We start from the raw sequence: 19,810 nt of genomic DNA, 5'->3' as shown, positions 1-19,810 counted from the left end.
CGTCTGCTTGTGTTACAACGTGCTCCGTGTTGACGCGAGCTGCGCAGTCTGTGTTGGTCTCGATCTGTCTTTTTGTGATCACCGTGGTTCGCCCTTGCGTTGTGGCCTGCAAACGTAGTGATCGGTGTCATGTCAAGCTGCGACATCGTGTCCCTCTGGATGGCAAACATGTGAGTGAAGTTGCTGCAACACTGGTTGTCGGTATCCGATCTGCACCAGCATCTACTCATTTGCGGCCGTCACTTCACACCGAAGGGTTACTATGTACCACAATAGTGTTTCGCACGTCCGGTATTCCGGTAAACGCAAGCGCAAGCTGTCTGCGCCTGGACGTTTTACGGGATGAGCGGAGGCGCTAATGTGAACAACCTGGATGGTGCAGCTACCTGGTTGCACAGAGGCCAACCAAACACACAACTAATATAGCAGTAATCAAGTGTATTCTACTTTGCTACTGGTGTAAATTTTGGGCAGAAGTGAAATCGTGAACATGTTGTTTTTCTAGATGCTTAAAAAGTTTTACACTTGGTTACAGCAATATTAGCTATTGTGGGGATCGAGGTGCCTTCCCGCGCCTCGTCCCCCAGCTCGCGCGTGGCGCTTAGCTCGATCCCCGGGAACCGCCGCCGTAACGGCAACATGGCGGACATGGCGAGCGCGCCGGACTTACTTTCCCGCGCAAACCGTGCTTCTCCCCCCCCCCCGGGATTGGACTCGCCCCGCGAGACACGTCACCGGGACGCGCCCTGATTGGCCTCCCGCGCGGCGGCCCCCGGGCACCCTCTCCACCCGAGCTCTCGTCCGCTGAGCGCTTCCTCGCCGCGGCAGGGGCTCTCAGGCTCGCAACGAGGTGGTTACATGAGACCTTTGTTCTCGCGACTCCTCGTTATCGCGCTTGGCGGACCGCTACCCGGTTAGCCCTAGCGCAGCGGGCGCGCGTACTCGATCGGTCTTGCGGCGAGCCTTGGCCCGTAAGCGCCGTGACTGTAGCACTGAGCTGTACCTTGGGTGAATAAACCCGTGTTTGTTGGCGATCTGACTCCGGAGCCTTCTCTGCGCCGTGTCGGAGAGTCGACGAACCCTGCCGTAGCGCCTTTGTGCGTTGCGGAGTGGAGGAGCGTCGTGCCCTTTCCTGACCGTCGCTCGTAGGGTAAGCCTTGTGCAAACCCATCTCCACATAACTGGCGCCCAACGTGGTTTCGGCATGGCATCAGAGCAGGCCCCTTCACGGCCCTCGTTCCTGCCTCACCCCCTGGCTGCGGACTTATCGTCCTTCGGAGCGAACGACACCGATAGCACGATGTAGGTTCGCCTTCGCGACCCTCTGCTTTCGGCCACCGGGTGCGATCCCTTCCTTGGAGCGCCCTAGGTGATGTCGACAGCTCAGATGTGTACGCTAGTCCTATATAGCCACGCCAGTTACGGGTTTTATCAACTGTTTGAGACGCGCGGGGAGCAGGTGCCTACTAGCCCCTCCGGCGTGCTGTCTCCGCTCGCTGGCCTTTGTCCCGAGCTCAGTTGTGCCCAACGTGCCGCATCGGAGCCACCCCGCTTAGATGCTCGCACGAATACGCTCGCCGGCCTCCCTTTGTCCCGAGCGTCGTTCACTGCGCCATGTGCCGCATCGGAGCCACCCTGCTTAGATGCTCGCACGCATACGCTCGCTGGCCCACCGTTGTCCCGAGCGCATTTCTCGGACGGATACGCCGCGGTGCAGCCTTCCCGCTACGCCGTAGGCGCTGAGCTCGCTCGCTGGCCTGCCTTTGTCCCGAGCGCAGTTCGGTGTCCCGTGCGCCGCAGCTGAGCCTCCCTGCCTCGCTGTTGGTGCAAATTGCTCGCTGGCCTCTCCTTGTCCCGAGCGCAGCTGGGAAGCAATGTCGAGCGCGAGCCACCCCGCTCAGCCGACAAAGTCGCCGCGTTTTCCGCCTACCGCTTGTCTCACGCGCATCCGAGCGACATTTTCGACGTGCGTGAGTCACCCCGCTCCGCTGTCGATCCGTCTGCCGGTCATGTGAGGCCTCAGGCGCCTGTCGAAGCGGCAACCCAGCTCTGCTCATTGCCGTTTACTGGCCCCATTCGGTCGGTCGTGCATTGAGCGGACCACCTATCCGTTGGTCCTTTTTGCTCTCCGGAAGTTGGTGTTAGCGTACGTGCCGTTTGCCGTGGAGACGTACAATCGGGCTTAAGCGCTTGTGCGAGCCATAGGGCCGCCTCGTGCGCGGGGCGTTGACATGGCAGTGGTACCTTGTTCTGCGCTACCGGAAAGGGAGTTCAAACGTGGTGGCGGACGCCTTGTCGCGAGCCCCCGTTTCGGCGTTTGATCCTTTGGTCCGCCACTCCCGTGAGCATTCGCACCAAGTAGAAGCCGGAGCCTCAGTCTCCAATGGCTCAAAAGGCGCGAACCTCATGCACTTAGTAGAGACCGGAGCCTGTGTCTCCAATGGCTCGAAAGGCGCGACCCTCGACGGCGAAGCGATCCTCGGATTGCCAGCCCCGGGAGAGGCGTTTACCTGGTGGATCCCGTTACCTCATCGGGTATTGTCTTCAGCAGGCAAGAGCTGCTAAAGGCTCAGCAGAGCGATCCATTTTGTAAATAGCAATCGTTGACGGGCTCAAAGAGCCGAGCTCCCACGAGGAGCGGGGCGGCAAAGCCGTCGGGCGCACCCGGACAGCTGGTATTGCTGTTGGCGCCGAGTGCCACGCAGCTTGTATTGTTGCGGGCACGTGGGATCCGTATCTGCTTAAGCAGAACGACCCGTTTTGTAAATAGAAATCCTTGACAGGCTCCAAGAGCCGAGCTCCCAAGAGGAGTGGGGCGGCAAAGCCGCCGGGCGTACCCGGACAGCTAGTATTGCTGCGGGCACGTTGGATACGTATCTGCTTGACGCCGATAAAGCTCTCCTGCGCTATATCCCATCTGAGGAGGCTCCCCAGGAGTCTTTCAAGGTGGTGATACCCCGCAGTCTAAGGAAAGCCACCCTGAGCTATTTCCACGACTCGCGGGTGGCCGGACATGCGAGTGGCCTTAAGAACTTCCACAAGTTGTGCCGCTCCGCTACCTGGCCAGGCATGAAGCGTGACGCTCTTCACTACGCCCGCTCATGCCGCGTGTGCCAAGGTATGAAGCCTCGCGCGGGCAAACCCCCCGGGCTCATGCAGCCAATCGACAGCTAGCTACCCTGGCAAGTCGCGGCCTGTGACATTATGGGACCTTTTCCCAGAAGCCGGCGAGGCTACGTTTTTCTCCTGGCTGTCACAGATCACTTCACGAAATGGGTTGAACTTTTTCCCCTTCGGAAGTTAACGGCACGCGCAATCTGGGACAAGTTGACCGAGGTCTTTAACCGCTTTGGCTTTCCGGCGGAGCTGATAACGGACAACGCGTCCTACTTCACGGCCAAGATGTTCGTGGATGCGTGTGCTGCCTTTGGCATTAAGCACCGCAAGACAACCACGTATCACCCACAGGCCAACCCGACAGAACGGATTAACCGGAACCTCAAGCCCTTGCTCGCGGCCTTTGCCCAGCAACATAGGGATTGGGATGTCTGTCTTCACGAGATAGGCTTCTCCTTGCGGTCCACAGTGAACCGTTCGACTGGGTACACGCCCGCTTTCCTCAACTTCGGGAGAGAGCTGCCAAACCCCATGGACCGCGTTCAGCGGACCGGCAGCAGGGTGTGCGCCACGAAAGCCGGCCTTTCCGGCTACGCGGCGGAACTGCGCTCACGGATGGACGCGGCCCTTGACCTGGCCCGTTCCAACCTGGCAAAAGCGCGAGCTGGACAAAAGGTCCAATACGACCGGTCACATAGGGACCGTGCACTATGGTGTCGGCGATCTCGTCCTCAGACGCAACCATGTCTTGAGTGACGCCGCCAAAGGCATCTCTGCCTCCCTGTCGGCCAAATGGTTGGGCTTGTACCGAGTGGAGACCAAAATGTCCCCTCTGGTATACAAGCTGGCTGACTCCCAAGGGAGACCAGTCGGCGGTCCAGTTCACGTCTCGGACCTCAAACCTTTCGTTGCCCGTAGCAACGACTGGGGAGAGGGGGAGGCGGTCAACGAACCGCAGGCAAACCGTGATACGGCTGGTCCAAGGCCACGCCACCGGTACAACCTACGGAAACGCACCTAGGCAGGTTTTCTCCCACCAGCTGGTAGCCGGACTTTATTCCCTACCACGCCGATGAACGGAGAGACACAGCTACGGTGCGAAGGCGCACGTTGAAGTGGTGACAGGCCCTTTTGGCCTAATATACCCTCTCGTGCTCACCCGCCTTCTGAAGCGCCTAGTCAGCTTTCTCCCACTAGCAGGTAGCTGGACTTCATTCCCTACCATGCCGGTGAATGGAGAAATGTAGCTATGGTGCAAGGGCGCACATCGAAGCGGTGACAGGCCCATGTGGCCTAATATACCCTCTTATGTGTTGCCCAAGCCTCAGCCTGGCAAACGCCCCTTATTGGGCTGTCAGTCAGGCGGGCAACTTCCTTGGCACGCCGGCTATGCCGGGGGGCGTTCCTGTCCACCTTGCATCGTCCAGTCTGCTCCCTGCGCCTTTCTCCACTGTGCCACCAGCCTTGCTGACCACGAAGCCGGCTGTCCCTGGCCCTACCATGCCAGCCTGTTGCTGACCTCAAGGCCTGCTGCTCCTGGCCCTTCCGCCATGAATGACTCCTGCCTCTGGGGGCCACGAACCCGTGCCAGCCTTGCCTCCTGCTGCCTAGGCTGCTGCTAATTGTGGCTGGTCCCCAATCAGGCGCTGACCCCTGGCCGAGGAGGGTCACTCCGGCTTCTGCTGCTGACCTGGCTGCCGGTCATCCCGGCCTGCTGTTCCTGCTAGCGTACAATCCGGGGAGCCCAGTGACTTCTGTGGTGGCTGCTGCGCCAAAATGGCAGCCACGCCTCGCGCGTTCCTGGCTGCTCCAGTCCGGTGGACCTCGAGTGTTGCTGGCTGAACCATGGTGCTGCCCTGCCCCGTCCTGCCTGGGCTGCTGACTCTTCCACCTGGCAGGGGGTCCTTCCAGTGTGCGGAACTTTGGTGGCCAAGGCCACCAAAGGCTTTGTGTCAAGAGAAGCCCTGGCTTCGTGTCAAGAGAAGCGACGTCTTCGCCTTGTTGGACTGCTGTGGCCCCTTCTCCCTGTCCTGGTCCTGAGGAAGACGACGACACCCTCTTGGACTTTGCCCCGTTGGCTTAGCCCTCTTTGGCTGAGTCAACCTTGCCACTTGGCCTCGGTCAGCCACTTTGGAGGCTGGCCTCGGTCTTTAGGAGGGGGGAATGTGGGGATCGAGGTGCCTTCCCGCGCCTCGTCCCCCAGCTCGTGCGTGGCGCTTAGCTCGATCCCCGGGAACCGCCGCCGTAACGGCAACATGGCGGACATGGCGAGCGCGCCGGACTTACTTTCCCGCGCAAACCGTGCTTCTCCCCCCCGGGATTGGACTCGCCCCGTGAGACACGTCACTGGGACGCGCCCTGATTGGCCTCCCGCGCGGCGGCCCCCGGGCACCCTCTCCACCCGAGCTCTCGTCCGCTGAGCGCTTCCTCGCCGCGGCAGGGGCTCTCAGGCTCGCAACGAGGTGGTTACATGAGACCTTTGTTCTCGCGACTCCTCGTTATCGCGCTTGGCGGACCGCTACCCGGTTAGCCCTAGCGCAGCGGGCGCGCGTACTCGATCGGTCTTGCGGCGAGCCTTGGCCCGTAAGCGCCGTGACTGTAGCACTGAGCTGTACCTTGGGTGAATAAACCCGTGTTTGTTGGCGATCTGACTGCGAAGCCTTCTCTGCGCCGTGTCAGAGAGTCGACGAACCCTGCCGTAGCGCCTTTGTGCGTTGCGGAGTGGAGGAGCGTCGTGCCCTTTCCTGACCGTCGCTCGTAGGGTAAGCCTTGTGCAAACCCATCTCCACACTATTTGTTTGGCTGGTTAAGCTTTGTGGCACCAGGTGACTGGACCATGGAGACCGATCAGGCGGCTCACGCACGTCTGTGCTAAAGCTCCTTCATCACACGAATAGTAGTATGGAGAAGCTTTAGTCTACGCCTCCACCCATCCGTCCAAAACGCCCAGCTCGCCTGTGGCTATCAGAATACCGGACACGCTCGTGCTGCGACAGAATCTCGCAACGCACGCTGCTTCGATAGCTCTCGCTTGGGATCTACTGCCAGGCGGCTGGCGGAGAGATTGGAAAGGCTTCACATGCTGTCTCCAAGACAACCGGAGGTAGACGACACGATGTGCCATCATGACGCAGAGCCAGTAAAGGCGGAGCTCAGCCCAAATCTCTTGGCGAACAATTTGAGGAGAAAAAGCATGGCTTTGGAGGAGGGTAACTTGTAATCGTCCATACCTCTTTTAATATGAGACGCTTCACACAAGTTGTGGTGCGAATGTTTTACTGTAGCTGTACCCTGCGCATCTACAAAATTTGTCCAAGCCATATCAGAGACGCTTTAAAAGTGTGCAGTACGCTTCCAATGGCACTACGCCCCATGCACTATCAACAGATGAGTGATAGGCGGAGAAGCTTATTGTAATATAGTTGGCAGCAATGCTGTGCGTGCAATGTATGATGACCCTGTAGGGGGTTTGCTGGTACTGGAATAAGAAACTGCTGTGGCAAGCGGGTGCTGTTTTTGATTGTGCGCACCTCGCGCCTTTTCTTGTTTTCATGGGATCTAGCTGACAGAAAACTAGAACATGATTGCACTTTGGTGATGTAGTGAATGTCGGGGCTGAAAGTTTGTCGTGTTGGGAACATATTAAACAGTAAAAAAGAAGCACAGCTCTATGTTATCGATCCAGTGTTCTCGATCATAAACATTGGCGCCTGGAAATTGTACCCAGCGGGATTGTATTGACGAGGTTCTGCTGTACTTCGTTAAATCGAGAAGTTTGTTATATTGAGGTTTCAATATCAGTGCATACGAAGTTCAACAGCCTGGCAAGAGAACAAAAATTCAGGATCGCCAGTCAGCCTCAAGAGTCTGTACAGGATTACGTTTATCTAGGTCAATTACTCAAAGGGGACCCTCATCACGAGAAGGAAATTTACAGAATAAAAATGGGTTGGAGTGCACACTGCAGGCATTGCCAAATCCCGACTAAGAGCTTACCACTGTCGTTGATAAGAAATGTGTACAATCATTCCATTCTACTGGTTGTAACATATGGGGTAGAAACTTGGAGGTTAACAAAGAAGCTCGAGAACAAGTTAAGGGCCGTACAAAGAGCGATGGAACGAAAAATGTTAGGCGTAATGTTAAGTGTTGTGGATCAGAGAGCAAACAAGCATGGTGGATATTATAGTTGACATTAAGAGAAAAAAAGCCGGCAGATCCCATGCCCTATGGGAATCGGTGTTATGCGAAGCAGTGTGCAGGGAGCCTACCAAGTTAACGAAACGACCATGAGAGCATCAAGATGTAGGCAGCTTTTTCATGACCTATGTGACACGCATGAGCTCAAGGCGAAAGCCCTAGTCATACTCTTGACTATGACTTCGACTATCAACCTTTCCTTCACTTAGTACCACATCCGAACTCATTCCATTGGTTTCTGAGTGTTAATATTTTTAGCTGAGTCTGTCATTTTTGTTGAGTCATCGTCATGACTATGACTTCTACCACCATGCCTTAGTGTTTCCTTCACTTAATACCTAAGTCCGAACCCATTTCAGTGGTTTTTGAGTGTTAATCTATTTTTGATGAGTCACTGTCATTTTTGCTGAGTCATGCTCATAAATATGACTTCTGCCATCATCTTTTAGTGTTCACTTAGTGCCCACGTCCGAACCCATTCCAGTGGTTTGTTGAGTGTTATTCTTTCTTTCGCTGGGAGTAATTGTCATTTTTGCTGAGTCATGCTCATGACTATGACTTCTACCACCATCCTTTAGCGTTTCCTTCACTTAGTGCCCACATCCGAACCCATTCCAGTGGTTTTTGAGTATTGAGCTTTCTTTGCTGAGTAATTGTTATTTTAAGCAGCTGTTTCATGACCTACGTGACATGCATGTCATGACATTCATGTCATGCTCTATCATTTATGTTCGTCATGCACTCTTGTCATACTATGCCAATTTTGGTACCTACCAAGTTAACGAAACGACCATGAGAGCACCAGGACGTAGGCGGCTGTTTCATGACCACTTACATGACATGCATGTTATGACATTCATGTTATCACCTATCATTTATGTTTGTCATGCGCTCTTGTCATACTATGCCAATTTTGTACATACCAAGTTAACGAAACGACCGTGAGAGCACCAAGACGTAGGCTGCTAGATGGATGGATGGATGGATGGACGGACGGACGGACGGACGGGCGGGCGGGCGGGCGGGCGGCGGGCGGGCGGGCGGACGGGCGGACGGACGGACGGGCGGACGGACGGACGGACGGGCGGGCGGGCGGGCGGGCGGGCGGCGGGCGGGCGGGCGGGCGGGCGGGCGGACGGGCGGACGGGCGGACGGACGGACGGACGGACGGACGGACGGACGGACGGGCGGGCGGACGGGCGGGCGGGCGGGCAAGCGGGCGGACGGACGGACGGACGGACGGACGGACGGGCGGGCGGGCGGGCGGGCGGGCGGGCGGGCGGGCGGGCGGGCGGGCGGGCGGGCGGGCGGGCGGGCGGGCGGGCGGGCATGCACGACGGTTGCTCATGGTCATCGACGTTGGTAGTCGTGATGGAGGAGACGTGCCACCAGGCGTCAGCGTGGGTGCATCAACGCCTAAGGGCGCTTTAGCCACAAAACACCAATAGACATTATATATCAATGTGCAATACACATTACACTACTTCTGTGAAGACACGTTTCACTTTCGTGTTCTATACCGATTCCTATATAAGAGGGATCAACCACATTTTTTTGTCCTCCTTCGTCTCTGTTCCTAGCGCAGTTAAAATCTTTCCCGTATGACCTGTGGGGAGCACATGCTGCCACCTTCTCCCGCGGGCGCTCGCCCGTCGCTTGCGAACGGAGCGCACACGGCGGTAGTCGGGCGGGCATCTCGTGCGCGCACAACGCGCGCCGCGGGAGCCGGGCGGACACGGGAGAAATGCACTTTGCCCTCTCCCGGTTCTCGCTCGCCTCTCGTGACGCGCGCGCCCGCGCGGGAAGAGGGAAAGTATTCGGCGGGCGAGGAGGACACTACCCTCGCGGAAAGGTAAAAAGATAAAAGAGCGCGACTGAGAGACCCCCGGGTCTCTCTGACCTCGCTTGACCTACCTGCCGATACGGATTTACCCGCTGAAACCCGTGAGTGACCTCGTTTGCGTGACTACTACTCGCGACGAGGCAAGCCTATTTTATTACTTATTATACAGAGCGGACTTCCCTCTGCAAGAGTGTTTTATTGCCAACAGCAATAAACGTTGTTGAGTTGACTCGCTTGTTGCCTTATTCGCCCGAACCCTACGTAGCTGCGATTACACGCGCTACGGGTTGGGGAAGACATCCAGATTTGCGCTACCAACGTGGTTCGAATTCGGCAACACGGTGAGTTTTTTTTTTTTTTCTGTTTTTTGGAGCTGGGACTACTGAAGTTACAGCAAACAATGGCGACGGGCTTGTCTGACTTTCCAGATTTGTTCATGTTGTTGGATGTCGCGGCAGATAATCAGAGGCCTAGTGCTAACGCGGCGGCAGCTTCCGAACAAACCGGTAGCTTTGATTTTGAGTGTTTCACGCGAAACAGTCGGGATCACGGAAACGCTACGTTTGCAGGGTTTAGGCCTGAAAGTAGGCCTAACACGCCATTTCCGCGTGCCATCGGCCGGACGGATCGGCTGCTGTGCTTCGGGCCGCGTTGTTTGTGTTTGCGCCATTTTGCCTAGTCGTAGCGAGCTGTGTCTACCAAGATACGATCTCGGCTGATTCGCGCGGCCGTATGCCGAGGCGCGGGAGCCTCCGTTGGCGAGTCTTCCATCGACTGCGTTATCGGTGCCGATGGCACAGGGTGATTGTCTGTTTAGCTGCCCGAGTCGCAAGGTGCAAGATAGCGCGGCACGTAATCCACAGTGCAAGGTAGTGCGGCACATTCAGTCGGGTGCTCCTCCACTTCGGTTGCCATCTGTGGTTGCCATCTTGCCCCTGTCACAGCAGCAACCAATGGAGAGACTCCTTTCAGCACGGCAGCCAATCGGAGACCCGCTTTCATCGGAGGGCCCGTGTGACTGCCTATCGCAGACCTGCGCTTATTTTGTGTTTGTGCGTTTGTTACAAGATGGCGACTACAGATGAACTGAGAAGCGGAACTGCGAAAATTTGAGCTTTCGATCGATACCAAGATGGCGGCGCTCGGTGGCGGGAAATACGAGATATGTCTCCGTGAACTGCGGTGATTTTGCGCGATTTATAGCTGTTTTCTCACCCTGCGCACTGAAGAATTAACTCTTTTTAGGGCACTTTTAGTGCGTTTTCAGCCAAAACATCTCGATATAGTGTAGATTAGGCATTGCAGGTATCGAAACGCGTGGTTTTCAAAAATTGATTTTTCTCGCGATTTTCGTAAACTGATCCGCGCGTCCCCCTTAATTTGGCTAGTTTTATTTGCGTTTCGATGATACGAATTTCGGCTAATACGAATATTTTACGTGACCCCGTGAGATTCGTATCATCGAGATTCCACTGTACGTGGATTAAGGTGGATTGAAGTGTATTAAGGATGGTACGAATTGCCATATTGTCCGGTGTATAAGTCCCGTTTTTTTTCCCGGAATTTTTTGTCGGTGTGTCTTATACACAGTGTGACTTATAACTGTTTTCTTTTCTCGGAAAAACTGTTGTCAAAATCAGATTGAATGCTATGGCCACGCGAAGCGCGCTGGGTTGATCTCCTCTGGCAAGTGATATGTGTTGTGTGCGTGCTATGGAGGTACGGAGGCTCGTCTCGCGATTGATTTGGCGAGCGTATGGGTGCCACTTCTATATAATTGAAATAGCAATGATATGGACACTCCAGGAGCATTTTCTGCCTTCGTGATTGCCGCAATGTTCCGTATAAAGTCCAAGGGCAATAACATCGTCCCTGCGCGTCATATGCTATGTGCGAGTGAAAGCGTGCGACGATGAGCCGAATCATGCACAAGGGAGGAAAGCGGGAAAGCAGCACAGGAGGGAGCAGAAGTGGCTTGTACTGATAGCAACTGCATAGTTTGCACAGCGGTGCATGCCGTATCTTGAAAACGATCTGCAGATGCGACGACTTTGTAGTCGGCCAACTCGCACTCGGCCTGCCGACGCTTGCGTTTCTCCGTCCTTCTCGCACGGTACTCGGCAACTTGATCACGAGAAGAACCTGGTACCTCCGTAGCGTGCTGACAAGCCGTAGCAACCTGGGTACCTGGGAGATCTCGGAGGCCAGGCCTAGATGCAGCTGCCTGCACGGGCTGCCGTAGAGAGAGAAAGAGAGAGAAGTGAACGCACTAAATTTTTGCACCACCACGCATAGTCGCACAGCATGGCGCGAGTCGTGCCGGCTTGCACACGAAATACGAGATTGTGTTGAGGTCCTGGAGGCAACGTGCAGCTGTGCCTGCCTGTGCGGCGTGCCGTGCACGCAGTAGAAGTGAATGCATTAATCTTTTAATCTTTCACATCGCCATGTGTAGCCGCCCAGCAATCACAGACAGAACTCGTTAAAATCTCACCAATTCGCAATGACACCGCTACTGTTCCAAGTTGCTGCTGGGAGAAATGGCGATCGGCACATATACCAGATAGAGGAGGTGACCGGCGAGGCGCGCTGGTTCGAGGCTGCGTTCTTCCCCACCAATAAAATCGCCTATATTTCTGTTCCTTGAATTAAACCACCAATTGGTAGTTAGTGCCTGTGTTGTCATCTTCTTGTTGTCCTGCTGTCTGCGTGTTTGTTCAATATGTGCGAAATTCCACATGAAGGAAAATAAGACCAACTTGTTCACCTTTATTTCTTACCTTGAACAGTGCACGTGCATAAAAAAATGAATTGTTATTTGTCTTAAACCTTTGTTCTTTGTTGGTATTGTAATTAATTAGAAATTGGTTTGCTGAACTTCCCACAACTGGGAACTCATTCCAGTGTAATAAAAACTCTACTATAGGCAATGTGTTAAATTTTGGGCACCTAAATCAGAATTCTAAGCTATTGAACTCAACATAGCATATATGATAATTTGGGCATTACGTGTTTTATGAATGCTAAATTTCAGACTCTTTAAATATAGTGCAGAAAACAATCAAGTCTGTGAATGCAAGAGCTGCGGAAAGAAAACAATAGGTGTGTGTCAACATCGTCTGACTGTTGAAAAAGAAAGTTGTGTATGCACTTGCTTTCGTGAAAGGTGAGGAATGAAATATATTTCGTGTGCTAGTACTGTCAAGTGTGGCTACTTTTCCAACTGCACCTTAATGGTGCTATGCTCCTGCAGGCAGTGTGGGAGGTATACTTGGTTGCACGCACTGCTACCAGAGAAACGCCAGTACTAAAGTTGCTTTATATTGCTCCCTTTAGGAAGAAAGAGTTGCACATCTGTCTTACATTTGCCGCTCGTGCCCTTGTTCATCAAACATAATCACCGGGTTCCAAAAGCAATCATGCAGTGCAGAGAAGCCACCACTAAGGCATAGATAAACAAAGGTGTCAATGGCAGCACCGCTGCATCACCACAGTTTGGCACTTTCTTCTGTGAGCAACGTCCAGACTAGCGCTCTTGAAATGATCCTGTCTTGTTTTTCTTTTTTAGTGCACTAATCACATCATAAACACCATTTTTTTTCTGTATTTTGAACTTCGTCAGGGCTGCTGGTTGGCATGTGTTTCCACAGATGGCACCACTAGGCTGTGCGCAACGAAAAATCCAGTGCTAGAGGACATCTCAGCACATGCAGTGGGATGTTTCTATTAATTATTTCAAAAGAAATCGTACAACTACTGGAGCTCATATGTGCAAGTTTGTAATAAAGTGGTCTTTGATTGTCACGGGCAAAGCGGGTAGCTTTGGGGATAGCGCAAGTTGACTAGGATCGTTTTATGTCACAACAAGCTTCTCTCCTACGAACTTCACCTGCAGCTTTCCCTCATAACCTTGGCTCACTTCTTGCGCTAGATGGCGGACCTTTCTGAACTCTGCTTTTATAGGGAGCATATACTGTAGCTCTAGCCAGTACAGTACACACCAACCTGGTACAAATGAGTAAAAACTATTCAGGTGCTGCACAGGTTCAGCATTCGAGATGGGATGCGGCTTAAAGGCACATCATCTGAAGCCCTTGCTGCATCACTCCAGTGCTTCCTGGAATGTGGCAGGGACATCCGCTTTCTGGAAGACCTTGTCTCCAACAATCCATCCGGAAACATCAAGCCTTGTGAGTCCTCTTTTTGGTTATTCACAGCAGTGACTCTTCTGCATGAGAGGCTACACATGTGGGCACCCATAGAAAGTTACATAGTGTTACAGGATGGAACTTGTGCTGCCACACTTCGTTGCACAGGTAGCTTGGAGCAGGCATGCCTTACTGCAACCATTGAGTGAAACATTAGCCAGGGGCTCCAAACAGAAATGAGCCTTAACTCGACCCCATCAAGCACTCAGTCGCCGCTTCCGAAAGTAATCCCTTTTGGGCATGGTACGCAGACCGCTTTTGTAGCCTTATGGTGGGGATGTCGTGAAATGATGTGCGAAGGTGCATCTGATTAGATTGTGACAGATCTTTATAGATCGAGCATGGCGCAGATTCCTGCAAGCTTTACACAACTCCTGTGGTGCGGAATACAGCAGTACACAAAAATTGTATAGAGCTAGTGTTGCAGTGCGGGCTTATTGGCATGGCATTTTGAAGTACTTTTGTAGCGCATACAGACGACACAAGAATGCACAAACTTTTGCTTTGTCTTGTGTTTAATTCTACTTCACATTTTGCAAATGTTGAAGCCTAAGTGCAGCTCTCGCATGGTGATCTTGAGTGTGTTGTGCAAATTCAGTTTGGCACTTTCGGTCTACAGATGAGCTTCACTCATTTTGTCCAGTAAGTGCACAGACCAACTTGGTAAGCTTCTTTGTTGTAGTTGATGGCTGCGGGTTGACACATCTTGGTGATCTTTGCCCTGCTGTACAATGCCTATTCATACATTGTCATGTCCCACTTCCCATGAGTTGTGTTTCTTTACATGCAGCTACAAGGTTGAGCTCTTATCCCGAAATCTTAGATTGCGAAACTATTTGTCTTTAGCCTTTTTCTTTTTCATGAAAGGTTTTAGGGTTATTTTGTTTTTTATTGGCTTTAGAGCACATTGACTTCAACGCATTCATTACAGTGCATAATTTAGAATGCGTTGATTGACAAATAAACACGAGGCGTTTGGCATATTTGTTGTTCTTGTGTGGTTTCCACTGATGACTATGGCGATGCGGACTCCGCCACTTTGTTTCAATTGGCCGCTGTGCCGGTTTTGATCTTTTGTGTCGCTCAATTTCAGTGCACTGCGCTCGCTGCGCATCGAGGGCTGTCTGAATTAACCGGTGTGTGGTCAGATACATCCTGTGAGGTCTTACACGTGCTCCTGGGACAAAGGAATGACAACACAGTAGTGCAAAAAGCCAAAAGGGAATTAATTGCATCTTTCATACCGTAATGTTTGGCCGCCAAATTACTACGCCGATGGGTGCGTGACAAATCGAGGAGGTCCGACTCACCGCGGCAGGATAGCGAGCGAACATGTTCGCCTGCATGCTAGATACCAACGCCTAATCGTTCACATGTACGGTTACGTGAAAGGTGGCGCATTCGAACGATCCGTGTTTGTCGATTTCGGTGTTGTGCTCCTAAGACATCTCGGGACGGCCCCGTGAACCAGGTCGTCCCACGAGCGAAGCGGCTGCGCTGCTCGATGACCCCATGCCAAAGAGCAAGTGCCTTCTCCCTTTTGCACCCAAGTAACCCCACCATACAGGAGGCATACATGAATATCTTGGGAAATATCTACAAAGATTGCACAGCTACCTTGGTTCTCCTTAAGAAAAGGAGAAAGTTGCCTATCAATAAAGGGGTCAGACAAGGAGACACAATATCTCCAATGCTATTCCCTGCATGCTTAGAAGTATTTAAGCCATTAGACTGGGAAGGCTTAGGAATGAGGATCAACAGCGAATATCTCAGCAACCTTCGGTTTGCAAATGACATTGTCCTGTTCAGCAACACTGCGGACGAATTACAACAAATGATTGAGCACCTTAACCGAGAAAGTGTAAGAGTGTAGCTGAAAATTAATATGCACAAGACAAAGATAATGCTCAATAGCCTGGCAAGAGAACAAGAATTCAGGATCGCCAGTCAGCCTCTAGAGTCTGTAAAGGAGTATGTTTATCTAGGTCAATTACTCGCAGGGTACCCTGATCATGAGAAGGAAATTTACAGAAGAATAAAATTGGGTTCTGTGCATACTGCAGACATTGCCAAATCCTGACTGGGCGCTTAACACTGTTGTTGAAACGAAAAGTGTCCAATCATTGCATTCTACCGGTGCTAACGTATGGAGCAGAAACTTAAGAGGTTAACAAAGAAGCTCTAGAACAAGTTAAAGACCGCGCAATGAGCGATGGAACGAAAAATGGTAGGTGTAACATTAAGAGACAGGAAGAGAGAGAGTGGTGTGGATCAGAGAGCAAACGGGCGTAGCAGATATTCTAGTTGACATTAAGAGAGAAAGAAATGGAGCATGGGCAGGTCACGTAATGTGTAGGTTAGATAATCGGTGGACCATTAGAGTTACAGAATGGGTGCCAAAAGAAGGAAACCCCAGTCGAGGGCGGCACAAAAATAGGGGGGGTGACGAAGTTAGGAAATCTGCAGGTGGAAATTGGAATCAGCTAGCACAAGACAGGGGTAATTAGAGATCGCAGGGAGAGGCCTTTGTCTTGTAGTGGACATAAAAATTGGCTGATGACAATGACGAACCCCGCCGTTAGGTGGTGTTAGGTGCAACATTCGCGCCATCTCTCGTACTAGTCTGCAACCACCCCCGACCGCCGCTGGCGGAAAGCCACGCGGCGTAGCCAAATTACAGGAGATGCGAGCCCTGCAGTAAGTACAATATCCAGGGACGGGTAGAAGTCAAGTGTCCCCACATCCCCCCCTCCCCCCTCCCCCCGACCTTAAATCACTACATACTCCGGCAAAACATCTCACACACTCTGACCTCAATGCGTGCTTCGCGAACAAATGCAGTATGTCACGTCTGTGTGGCAGGTTGTGGCTGCCGACGATTTATTACAAACAAGGAAACATGAACATGTTAAGCGGCATAGGTTAGGCGTTGGAGTCAACAACTAGCCAGCGTTCGATGACAAGCTTGCGCTCGTGCCATCACGTCCCGTGCATTCACGCGCACTTCGTTGTCGTCTTCTTCTAGCGCGACATGTCAATTCTTCCTCCCTTAGATGAAGCCTCCATAGCAGTCTGGAGGATGCCTAAGTTCAGGTGGTCGCAGTTTCCGGGCGGTTCCTGCTTGTGACGTCGAGGTCGACGGTTGCAAGGAAGTATTGTCTTGCCTGTCGAGCGAGTGAGGCCGTTGAACCCCAGAACGCGATGGTGTCTCTTCTGACATCGTGCCTGAGAGATCGTCTCTATGCTCCAATCTATCGGTGATTGAGTTGCTTGTCCGGTCTGGCTGGTCTTCTTCTTGTGGTTGAGGTGACGCCGAACCTTTGCTTGGTCGCTATTTACCAGCCACGATCGTGGTTCGACGCGGCACAGTATTTCGCCTTCAATCCAATCCGGCTTTTTCAAAAATTGACGGATAGTACTTTCTCCCCTACAGCGAAGCGACGTGATTTCGCTGTGTCCTGGCTTTCAGGGATTTGTATCTCCGTCTCCTGCTTGAGCAGATCAAGAGGGCATAGAAGTTCTCGCCCGAACATGGCTTTCGCAGGTGCCATCCCTGTGTCAGTGTGTATAGTTGTGTGTTGTCGATACAGGAATCTTGCTAGTCGGCACTGTATGGATTTGTCTGTATCCCTCAGGAGTGCTCTCTTCAGCTCTGCCACATAGCGTCTGCCTGGCCGTTTGTTACATGGTGGTACGCTGGTGATGTTATAGCCTGAATGCCATTTGCCGTGTAGAACTGCTTTATCTCGGTAGAAATAAAGGCTTTTCCCCTGTCGGAGATGACATTTCGGGGAATGCCAAACGTTGCAAAGAGGCTTCGGAGCACATCGATTACAACCGCGGACGTTGCTTGCGTCACGTGCCTAATTTCCACCCACTTTGTGTGTGCGTCCACAACAACCAAGTAGGTGCACCCGAGTAGTGGCCCCGCAAAGTCAAAGTGCACCGTGTGCCATGGTGTCTGGGGATGGTCCCAGGTGGGAATAGGAGCTTTGGGTGGGCTCTTCTGCGTTGAACGGCATTGACGGCACTGTCGCATCGTTTCTTCAATCACCTTGTCGATTCCGGGCCACCATACGTAGCTCCTTGCGCCCTTTTTCATGGCTACCATGCCTCGGTGACCAGCATGTAGAAGTGCCAGGACGTGAGGTCGTGCTGAGTTTGGTATGATCACCCCTGATCCAAGTGTAATGCACTCACGATGAAATGCTAGTGCGGTCGCTCTTCGTCGGTAAGGAGCGAACTCCTCTCCAGTGAATTTTTCCACTGTGCGATCCTGCACTGCCTTGTACAACCTCTGCAGGATGCTGTCTTGTTTTTTCAGACGTGCTATCTCTGTAGCAGTAAACGGAGGTCTCAACAGAGCTTCAAACAACAGTACGTTGCCTGGTGGCCAGGGTTCATCGAGACGTTCTGGTAATGGTAATCGGCTCAACGCATCTGCATTTTCATGGTTCTTGCCATGCCGGTAGACGATGTTTGTGGGTTCTTGGTGTCTCACAGGAGACCAACCACCGCGGGTTCGAGCTTAGCGAGCCACAGGGCCGCCTCAGCCGTCGCCTCCAGCACCGCTCGCGCGCGAGCTCAGAGGCCGCAAGGGGCTACCGAGCGACGCACGCAAAAACACAGTAAAGCCCTGAGTTGACAGAAACCGTTTACTGAAACCGTCGGCACCAGCACTGCACAAACGCCCGCGCGGAGGGGAGCCAAAGGGGTCCCGCACCAGGGCGAAAATACAATAACAGGCGCCTATAGCACGTCGTGGCGAGAGCACAGGCTCAAGCTGGGACACGCCGCTAGGAAAAGTCCCGGCGGCTATGCTACTTGCTCCGGCGATAACCAATGGGTCAACTTGCGAGAGCACGGGCAATATCCTTCGGCTTAGGCTTTCGGCAAGTGCGGCTCGGCGGGGTACGATCTCGCGCGAGCACTAATGGCACCGCTCGTCGGCTTAGCGTTGGGAAAGGATCAGCACAAAGTACGCGCTCCCCGCACGGGCAAACGCACCGTGCGCGAACTCCAGTCCTAGTCACAAAGGTGTCGGCGGACGAGAGGAAAGCATGAACGTACCGTGCGCTGGTCCCGGAGAGAAGTCCCGAGGCACGCTCCGCCGCCAGCAGCCGACAACCGGCCGCGTAGTGACGTCAGCGCCCCGCCCTCACCGCAAACCGCCGCGTGCGCAGCGCCACCGCAGGAACCGGTTAGGCGGCGCGGGCGGGGAAGGAGGCCAGCGGGGAACGATGGTGAGGGATGGCAGAGCAGTGAAGCCCGCGCAATCATGCCGGCGCAACCCTCAATCCCCACATCCTCCTCTCCTTAAATGCCCCCCTACCAGCCTGAGAAAGAGCTAGTAGGGGCTTATGCATCAAAGACAATTGAGTCTTTCATGCACAAGCTAAATGCTAACCCCAGCCCAGCAAGTACTCTTAAAACACCGCGTTCCGACATATATATATATAAAAACACTTTCATGCACTACAATAGTAATAATTATATACAAGGATCGTGGAAAAATAAAAAATTAAACTGCTATGCTTTACAATAAAAAAAAAAAAAAAAGCCGTGAGAGGGGGGAGAAATATTAACAAAAATTCGGCCGCTGGCGCGGGACAGTGTCCAAGGTGCGTAGGGGAAACGGCGCGTAAAGTTCTGTGGCTAGGGGCGGTGGCCGAAGACGTAGGAGTCTCGAGGGCAGCCTTGATTGCAGGAACGGGCTCACCGTTGGTAGATCACAGTTGTTGCTTTCGTGGTGGTGGCGGTCCCGAACTCCAGCCGGATGGGGCAGGACACTGCCGGGTCAGCTGGCCACGCCGCCGGAGCCAAGATGAAAGGGGCAGCCACAACCGTGGCTGCAAGGCGTTTGCACGGCGGCGGCGACTGCAGAGAGCCGGGCTCTCGATCTGTCGTCAGAGGGTCAGTGACCCCGTCCACCTTCAGTGTCCACGATGATCCGATGCAGCAGTTGGTGCGACTTCTGGTTGCTTCGAAGAGCAACAGACACCGTGCACGCACGCGCACACACACACGCACACACACACTCCTTGCGGTTTTCACCATGGCTGCGCAACACTCCCAAACACCGCCATGCTCATTGTCGTACACAACGCGCCGCGCCATAGAAGGCGCAAAGCGTCCTTCGTCCCTCTCACACCGACGAGTCAATGGGACCATTGTCCACGACCGCGCAAATCAACAACCCCCTTCTCGGCAAAGAAAAGGAAAAAGAAAACAAGAAAAACAAAAATCTTCACCGTCTATGTACAAGAAAAAAAAAACGCGTAATGAATTAAACTATAAGGCTGTACACGCGAAAATTAAACACACTTTAAAAAAAATAAAAACATAAATACACTCAGCGTGCGTACTTAAAAAAAATGGAAAAAAATGCACACTGTTAAAACGCTACATAAACACACTTGCAGTACGCTGGGCTGGAACTAGC

General features: G+C 53.1%; 1 protein-coding gene across 3 annotated transcripts in view; it reads left to right on the top strand.

The window, feature by feature from the left end:
* LOC119431233 (gamma-tubulin complex component 6) overlaps positions 1–19,810 on the top strand; it is a 314,121-nt gene that overhangs the window by 47,578 nt on the left and 246,733 nt on the right. For all 3 annotated transcript variants that reach the window (XM_037698710.2, XM_049657249.1, XM_037698709.2), the window contains exon 5: positions 13,194–13,350. In XM_037698710.2, coding sequence (XP_037554638.1) covers positions 13,194–13,350 — 157 coding nt within the window. The remainder of the gene's footprint in view (positions 1–13,193; positions 13,351–19,810) is intronic.

The sequence above is a fragment of the Dermacentor silvarum genome, chromosome 10 (assembly GCF_013339745.2).
Source record: "Dermacentor silvarum isolate Dsil-2018 chromosome 10, BIME_Dsil_1.4, whole genome shotgun sequence".
Taxonomy (NCBI): Eukaryota; Metazoa; Arthropoda; class Arachnida; order Ixodida; family Ixodidae; genus Dermacentor; species Dermacentor silvarum.
This window is presented reverse-complemented; position numbering and strand designations above follow the sequence as displayed.